At 51.3% G+C, this 9,320-nt stretch overlaps 1 protein-coding gene across 1 annotated transcript; it reads right to left on the minus strand.

The window, feature by feature from the left end:
- Positions 1-5,445: 5,445 nt before the first annotated feature.
- LOC124664621 (E3 ubiquitin-protein ligase SINA-like 7) lies at positions 5,446-7,381 on the minus strand. Its single transcript, XM_047202095.1, has 3 exons — positions 7,200-7,381; positions 6,403-7,081; positions 5,446-5,690 (listed from the first exon to the last, which is right to left on the minus strand). The coding sequence occupies exons 1-3, from the start codon at positions 7,356-7,358 to the stop codon at positions 5,446-5,448; spliced, it is 1,083 nt and encodes a 360-aa protein (XP_047058051.1). The 5' UTR covers positions 7,359-7,381.
- Between the last annotated feature and the right edge of the window lie 1,939 nt (positions 7,382-9,320).

Below are 9,320 nucleotides of genomic sequence, written 5' to 3' on the forward strand. Positions count from 1 at the left end.
AAGGATGTGGCGATGATGACCGTGTCCTCTTCCGAACGCGTTGCCGCAGAGCCGATTTCGCTATGGGCAATGGATGGAGGAGGCGGTAGTAGCAGGGGAGGTGGTGGCGGAGCTGCGGTCAAAGACGTGGGCCAAGCGGTCGTGGAAGCGGTAACGACGGCATCCCAGGAGCAAGCTCCTGGGGCGGAAGGGGAAGAAGCTTGCGGGCACGGTTGTGGTTGAGGCTGATGACTTGTCTTCCTCTTGGTAGCACGTGCAACGAGGCGAAGGCGGAGGGGGGAGCAGCGCTATTTGTGGCCGGACAGGTTGCAATAGAGACACCGAAACTTATCTCGGCAGGCGGAGGCGGGGTGGTAGTGCGCAGGAGCAAGACAGCAGGCACAGAGGCCTTCCGTGCGCCTTTTGAAGTGGAGAGCCGCGGCTTCCGCCTGGGACTGCCGTAGAGCAGGCGAGGGCGCAGACACTGCCATCATGGCGCCTTGAATGCACGTCCCATCGCGGCCGGCGCCACAGTGAGGCAGAGACCCATCCCTCATTGTCTCGGGAGGAGGACGCCGCGGGTGGAGTTGACGTGCCATCAAGTCCTGGAGCCTGCTGGTAGCTGGAAGAAGCAACGACGATGGAGCGCAAGTGGAGAGCTTGGAAGCACCACTCAAACATGGGAGATGCGCGTGCTGGATGGCCCCCTCGAGGGCTAGGTTGGTGGAGCCAGGGGCGGAGTTAGGGACCTCTTCGTCGCTGGAGGCTGGCCGACCAAGCGAGCTAGACGGGGAGGTCGAAGGGGGCATCGCGGCCCGATGATGCATATCCATTCGATGACGCGGTGGAGAGGATGATGCATATCCATTCGATGAAGCGGTCACGAAAGCCTAAGTGGCGCATCACTCGTAGAAGGAACGGCCAGGACACCGAGTCGAACGCCTTCGTGATGTCGATCTTGACGAGCATGGAGGGAACACGACTGAGGTGGAGGGTGCGGGTGGTAAGCTGAACCATCTTGAAGTTGTCGTGGATTGACCGGCCCTTGACAAATAAAGGCAGACTGGTTCTCCGCCACCAAGTCGGACAGCCTCCGCGCAAGACGATTGGCGAGCATCTTGGAGAAGAGCTTCCCAAAGATGTGTATGAGGCTTATAGGCATGAAATCCTTGACATCAACCGCGCCGTCTTTCTTCGGCAAGAGGATGATGAGAGCGTCGTTGAGGTTCCTCATGCCCTTAGCACGCAACGAGTAGAGGTGCTGGATGGCGCGGAAGACATCATCCTTGATGATGGACCAGGCTGTCTGGAAGAAGCGTTCCGAGAAGCCATCTGGCCTGGGGCCTTGTCTATTGGCATATCTTTGACAGCAGCCCATGTCTCATCCATTGTGAAAGGCACGTCCATGTGACCATGTCTTGTACGTTGATAGTAGGCAGGCCAAGGAATTGAAAGTCCAAGTCTCGGTCTAGTGGAGAATCAGAACCAATCAGACTTGAGTAGAAATTGAATAACACATCTTCCTTGTTTTGTATGGAAGCAACTGCAAGTTAACAAATTTTCATACTTGTTTCAGGAATCCTCTGCCAAAGAAGCTATTGGAACAAACATGAAGGCCGATGATTTAACTGATGACCAATTCATGTCATCTGACCCGGCTATTAAAGAATGGCAACACCTCTCTGTAGGCTTGCTTCACATTTGTCTTATGGTTTGAAGCTATCCGAGAATGCAGCAGAGTGGAAGACCAGAAGCTTTGCTACCATCCGCTTATAGATACTCTATGGTTGCTGGATTTCAGGGCGACCAAAATTCCATCTAGCATCAGCTGGCATATTTTATGGTTCGTGAATTTGTTGGTAATGCTCGCATCAATTATGAATGTATTGCTTTCGCGCTTTCTTGAGGTGCCCTAAGAGCGGACAGTGAAAAACCTGAGGTCATGCTACTATGAGAAATTGGCCCACATGTTTTGCTTGTGGGGTGTCTCCTATAAGCATTGCTCAATCAGGTATTGAAGCAAACAAACATCTCGGTTGGATGACATACAAAACTCGGGATTGTCAAATGAGCAGCTACCTACATAGTGATTCTAACAAACATGCATTGTCTCAGACTTATTTTGTTTCGGCATTTACATGCAGCACTTAACTAAAGGAAAAAAATATATAGTAACTGTGATGTGATCGATGGTGACACACTGACACGGCACAAACCACAAATGGCCTGAACACATGAAACCCATTGCACTTACCACAAATTGTCCAGCGTGTTGTAGGTGGCGCGGCAAAACGTGCATGCCCTCCTAGTATATATCCATGTTTAAACTTCAACAAGTGATCTCATAAATAAATGATGTAGTTTTAAGCCAGTAATGTTTAGTTTATGAACAAATTTGCACTACTATGACTACTCAATTAGCTCTGAAACTAATACTGTAGTAGTTGATAAGCCTAATGAATAAGCCTAAATTCTTCTGGGCACGCGCGTGCCAGACGGACGTACCGAGCCCACACAATAAACGACAAACGGAATCCACGGGCCGGAAAAGAAAAGGAAGAAAATAAACCTTATCCAGTTCCCTATTCTTTCCAGGCTTCCAGCCTTCTAATTTCGTCCCGCCATTTGTGCGGGTCAACGCATCCTCGCCTGAGCTGCGCGAGCGCCGCCCCAATCGGTCTCCACCAAGCCGGCCCCAGCAGATCTCCTCCGCCGCGCCAGACGGTCTCCTCCGCTCCCATCCATGGCCCCAGACAGCCAGACGGTCTCCTTCTCCCCAATCGATCTAAGAGCTGCATCGCTCTGGCGGCTAATGCTTGGCCGGAGCGGCGCCTTTGCCGTGGTGGCCCCGACGGAAATCGAGTTGAGGCCCCGCTTGAGCCGAGCATGGGAGGATGGGCAGGTCTCGGGATGGTTGTTAGAGAAAGGGGAGCGATCCGAATGGCAGCAAGCCAGCAACGACACGTCTCCTCCTACCTCCGGGTCTCCTCCTTCAAGCAGTTCGGCTGGATCCTAAGCCTAAGCGGCACCCTTGTGAGGGCTTTGGCTTTGAGTTTGGGAATGGAGAGGGAGGAGGGGAGAAGAGAAAATCCGTATCAGATGCAGAGAGAAGAGAAAAAACAATGATGAACTTGATTATTTAGTGTAATCATCCTCCAAAAAATTTACTACTGTAAATTTCACCGTTTTGGGATTAGTTGCTTAATTTGCATATATTAGTTGCTTAATTTTATTAAATTGTTGCCTAGTCAATTAACCTCTCTTAATAGGATTTGTTTATGTCACCTTTGTTCCCCCTGAGTTGGCCAAAAAATTTACCGCGCGAGGGGAAAAGCGGCGGCACACGCGCTTTCTTTCGGGCGCCGCTGAGCGCGCGATCTATAAAACGGCCCCTCCAATCGTCTGACATTTCCTCCCCCGCTGGCGCCACCGCCATGTCGCCGCGACGATGTTCAAGCTCGGTACCGCGGCGTCCGCGAGCGCCAAAACGGAACATCTACGCGGAGATCCGGACCAGCGACGAGTGCATCGGCCTCGGCACGTTCGAGACCGCGCACGAGGCAGCAAGCGTACGACGCCGTGGCTTGGCGCATTGGGCGCCGGCGCCAGTCGATGAACTTTCGCGACGTCTGGACACACCAACCGGCTGAGGACCTCGCGCCGCTGCAGCGCCTCATCACGTAGGAGGAGCAACGCCCCATTCTCATCGCTGAGCGGGACGAGCGCGTACGGCTCGAGTGGGCGGCCCGCTTCCCCGGGGACGTCGCCGCAGAGAAGAAACACTTCGCCACACGGAAGGCGGCGCAGAAGGCCACGAAAAAGGAGGACCGCCTCTTCCAGAGGGCCGACAAGGCGGCGAAGCACGCCTTCATCGAGGCGCAGATGGACGGTCCGCATACCATCTCCGATAAACAACGCCCGCTGGACCTCGCGCCAAAGCAACTTTAGTGCCCGATGACGCAATTTTTGTACCTATCTTAGCAACTTTAGTGCCTGAAAGAGCAACTTTGGTACCTGTCAACACAACGTTGGTGCGTGACGGCCAAGATTTGGTGTCCATCAAAGCAACTTTGGAGCCCTACGGTGCAATTTCTATGCCCGACAGAGTAATTTTGGTTGGTGGCAAAGCAACTTTGGTGCCAACAGAGCAACCCTAGTGTGCGATAAAGCAACTTTGCTGACCAAAGGTGCAATTCTCACGCGCGGTAAAAACAAATCCTCTAATGCGTGCCAAAGCAACTTTGGTGCCTGACGGCGCAACTTTCTTGTCGAAAGGGTAACTTGTGTCCGACAACACAACTTTGTTTCGTGGCAAAGCAACTTTGGTGCCAATATAGCAACCCCGATGCCCGATAAAGAAACTTTGATGCACAATGATGCAATTCTCAACGTGCGACATTTTTTTTCATATGTTCTTGTTTTTTCTCATGTTCTTTTCTTCCCCAACGAAGCAATCCATCTAAGAAAAATAATGAATAGAGCCGGCCAATCCTGCCACCCTTCCCCTTGTGTGCCTTGCGTCAAAGAAACTTTAGAGCCCGGCGACGCAATTTTTGTGCCTATGGGAGCAACTTTGGTTCCCGTCGACAAAATGTTGGTGCGTGACGACCTAGTTTTGGTGTTCGGGAAATCAACTTTGGAGCCCTACAGAGCAATTTCGATGCCCGGCATAGCAACTTTAGTTTGTGTCAAAGCAACTTTGGTGCCAATAGAGCAATCCGGTGCGCGATAAAGCAACTTTGATGCCCAATGGTGCAATTCTCACATGCGGTAATTTTTTCTCTAATGCGTGCCAAAGCAATTTTGGTGTCCGACGGTGCAACTTTGGTGTCGAAAGGGCAACTTTGGTGCCGACGAAGCAATTCTAGTGAGCGGCAATTAACTTTTAGCCCGATGGGCCACTTCACAACATCGGGCACATCCACTTCACAACATCCTTAGGCAATTGCATAGCATAACTATACTGCAGCTAGGGAAAATTACAACTATGGTAACTTTTTGGCCAACAATTATTATATAATTTTAGGCAACAAACTAGCATTTTTAGCAACTATTATGTATTTTCAGCAACTATTATGTAATTATAGGCAACAAATTAGCACATAAATGTGGCTTTTAGGCAACAACTACGACTAGTCAGGAAGCTATCATTTTTAGCAACTATTATATGATTTTAGGCAACAAAAAACTATTCAAGTGGCAAATAGCAGTTTCCCTTTTACATGGGACCCACCACTCTCCCTCTCTCTCCTTTATCTTCTTCCTCGTACGCATCCCTCCCAATTTCATCCTATCAATGCTGCCCCCGCTGCCAATTCTGGCCGCCATGGGTTCCAGCCCGAGCTCAAGGCCGGGAGAGGGGCGCGCCACATCGGGAGGTCGCTCCGGAACAGAGCCCATGGCTGGGGCGGGAGTTGCGCCGAGAGGAGCGGCATGGCCGCAAGGTTTCCGCGAGCCGCATGGACATTACAGGCGCGCGGTCGCGTGGGGAAGTTGGCGGTGGGCGGAGGAGGCCGGCGACGGGGAGCTAGATGCGGAGCTCGCGCGGTGGGAGATGGGGAACCTGGACGGTGGCCTACGCGCGTTGGAGGGAGCCGGCGGCGGGTGCGCGCGTTGGAGGGAAGCCGGCGGCGGGTGCGCTCGTCTAGATGGGAGGCCGGTGGCGAGCACGGTTGGCCGGACGATGCGAGTGGCCAGCGGGGACGGTTCTCCTGGCCGGAGCGGAAAATGGAGCGATGGCCGATTCGGGAATGGGAATGACGAGCAGGCCGCAAGGTGGTCATCGATCGAGATAGGGCGCAATTCATTTTCTTTCCTCTTCCACCGGTGGCTGAATCTTTCCTAAAATCTACGGTGTGCCAGAAACTACTATCGGGCACGCGGCCGCTCCCTAGACGCGTCCATGAATAAGGAGGGAATTCACACACAATGACACACTGATCATCTAGTCTATCACATAAGTTAAATGAGAGCATGGGACTAAACCAGGACCAAAATCCAATGCAAGTTTGAGACGGCATAATCTCTCTGGAGTATCAACAACACTGACAACAGTGCAACTCAATATCATGAGGCACCAAACAGCCCAAATTCCAGAAAAATCTTGCACATCCATCAGACGATACCGTCGATGTGTGAGACCAATGCATCAATCGTCATTGTCATTGCTCACCTTCTCCCAACTTTCCTCGTTGTCGTCATCATCGCCCTCCTCCTCCTCGTCGTCCTCATCCTCGTCATCATCCTCGCCCTCCTCCTCCTCCTCGTCGTCCTCATCCTCGTCATCATCCTCGCCCTCCTCCTCCTCGTCGTCCTCATCCTCGTTGTCATTATCGCCCTCCTCCTCCCCCTCCTCCTCGTCATGGTCATCATCACCATCCTCCTCATCGTCATCGCTGTCATTGTCATCATCATCCTCCTCGCTGTAGCTCTCATCCTCGTCGCCATACACCCCCTTCGTATCGATGGTTACCCGCATCACGACACGGGCACCACCTCCACGACACGCCTCAGGAACAGTGAGGAAGTAGTCTGTCGGCAGCCCATCAGACAATGACGTGCTTCTGATCTCATCCAACATCGAGATCTGGTAATGGCCCTTGAACCACGAGAAGCCGACAGAGCACCAAGACTTGGATTCGCATGCATGCGGCTCGACGCGGACCAGCGAGACCCCGTGCAGTGGAGAGTCCAGCGACGCCATGCGGAGCAGGAAGAGGTGTCCATCTTTGCTGCCACGCAGGACGTGCACGCCGGCCTTGACTTGGATGTCGAATGGCATGTAGTACTGAAACCTTGTCATCGGCCAGTCGTGTGTGCCAACGAAGTGGTCGAGGAGTGCCTCCGTCGTGCCTGCAAAGCCGCAGCCTTTCTCCGGGCAGAAGCACGGTGCGCGCGGGCACGCCTCCTCGTGCTCCCTCTTCTGATGGTAGGGGATCATTTCAGCGCACCCGTGATCAGCGTAGGTGCACGGCATGACGATGGAGTCGACCACACGCTCCATGCCATGGCAGCGGTTCAAGATGGCCCAGGAGCACACGCTGCATGCCTTCTTCGGGAGCTTATCGCGGCAGGACGAGCAGACGAAGTGCCCCATTGAGCACTGCAAAGAATCGGAATTAACTTCATCATATACAATAAGGACATAGTATCAACATGAAGAGACCAGCACAAGAATTTCAATGTGAATAATCCTGGCAGGAAACATCGCAATCCATTACCTGGAAGATGGGAGGCCTGAGGGGCGTGGAACAGCCCGGGCAGTCCAGGACGTCCATCCCCATGGCGACATTCTGCTTCTTGACCACGATGCCCTCTCCCTCTTGCCGGCCATCTCCTCCTTTCTTGACCAACTTGCTGCCTTTGCTGACCCCCTCCATCACCGTGGTAGCCTGGGCTTCGGGTCAGGCCTGCAGATTAAAACCACCAACTGGTCAATTCCATCAGTAGAACCTCCCTGATTTTCTGGGGGTTTATGGCGGCGATTAGCAGCGAAGAAGCAACAATGCAACCTTTATACTACTATTAAAAAGAATCGAAAATTTCGTGTATAGAAAAAACCAACAATTTCGTGGGCGAGTATGGGGATGTGCCGACTGCCAATGAAACGAGGTTTTCGCCAAGATTTCTTGGGGCCTCTCGTAACGATCAGAGGGCGAATCAATCTATGAGGCGTCAAGAACACATAGACAAAGGGTGCGGAAAATATCACACAGACTGTACGATTTAAGCGAATAGCGTACGGACGGGTCGGAAACCCCAACAATGGCGGCGGCGTCCAAGTAAGAGAAGAAACGCTGAAGGAAAGAGACCCGAGGCGGGCAGGCGGCTGCCTGAAAGGCTCGGCCGGAGGGGAAGCGGGCGGCGGAAGCTGACTAACCTGGCTGGGCGGCAGGCAGTGGAGAGCCGGCGGGTCGACCAGAGGAGCGCGGCGCCTGACTGCTGCGTCTGTCTGCCAGAGGTCCGTGAAGGCAGGGGAGGACGTGAATTCGACGCTACCTCTATAAATGGGCCTTCTCGGCACCAGGCCGGACCATGGACGAAAGCTCACACGGAGCCTAGCCCACAGCCAATGCATTCCCCACGAAGCTTATACAAAAGAAAAAGATTTCAACTTCTCAAAACAAAATACAAAAGATCTCTAAAAGAAAGCTTACCAGTTGTGGCTCCGTGTTGAAAACCAAAGCAAGACACGCAAGACGTAAATCGATTCCATATTTATATCATGGAAAGACATGCCAAAATTAAAGAAAACTTCACTTCGAGGGGGTGGCTTTGGGTATAGCGCTTGCACCATGTGAAAAGTCTCCCGAACTCACGATGTAGTTTATTCAAATATTTTAAAACTTTGATTTCAATCCGTCTTATTTATTTTAGACATTTTCTTAGTTTCATCTGAAAGATTGAACTTCACGAATTCAGGCCAGTGATCTTTTATCTTCTCATTCACTCCAGTGAACAATTTTTCAGGACATAGTCACAGAACAATTTTTTCTTGTGGTTCTTGAATTGTTCGGTCATCTTCTTAACATCTCGGGCCTTTACTTTCCCCTCTATATTTTTGAATTGGCGATCCTCCTCTGGTGGTAGGGTGAAATGTGTCATGAGTTCACTCCAAAGGTGGTCTTGTGACTATGTCATTTGCCTTTGGCTTGTGCCGATCTCGAACGGTGATCGGGATGCAGTCCCTAACAACAACTCCACATTGATTTACAAATTTTCTTGCATGATTGAAGGGAGCAATCGATCGGCCATCAGCAGTGACTTCGACGATGCCGAACCTACCATTATCGCTCAACTTTTTGTCTGGTCCTCGCTTCGACTTTACAGAAGATTGGCTCGATCCAGAGGGCTAAAAAAGAAAGAATTCATCGTTAATATATATATATATATATATATATAAATCAATTAATGCATCGGTCAGTAGCGGCTTAATTATATACCTCGATGGACTTTGAAATAACTAAGGTTCCTGAACCGTCATCTTCTCCTTCACCGAAGCCATCATCTTCTCCATCACCGGAGCCATCATCTTCTCCATCACCAGAGCCATCATCTTCTCTTCGCTCAAGATCCTCCGCTCCCTCACCGGAGTCATTCAGATATGTTGCGGTGACATCGGCATCTCCACCGGCTATGAGGTTCGCCATCAATTCTTCTTGTAGTTTGTCTCTGTCAGCGTCCATAGTTTCTGCAAACATAATAACATAATTAAACAAACATATATATACATACATCAAACTAAATATTGTGCTAAATATACATACTAAATCAACTCCATGATTCATTTTCATTTCAGGATATGCATTATGGTCTGAGAAGTTCACATCCATCGATGCTCA

The sequence above is a fragment of the Lolium rigidum genome, chromosome 6 (assembly GCF_022539505.1).
Source record: "Lolium rigidum isolate FL_2022 chromosome 6, APGP_CSIRO_Lrig_0.1, whole genome shotgun sequence".
Lineage (NCBI taxonomy): Eukaryota > Viridiplantae > Streptophyta > Magnoliopsida > Poales > Poaceae > Lolium > Lolium rigidum.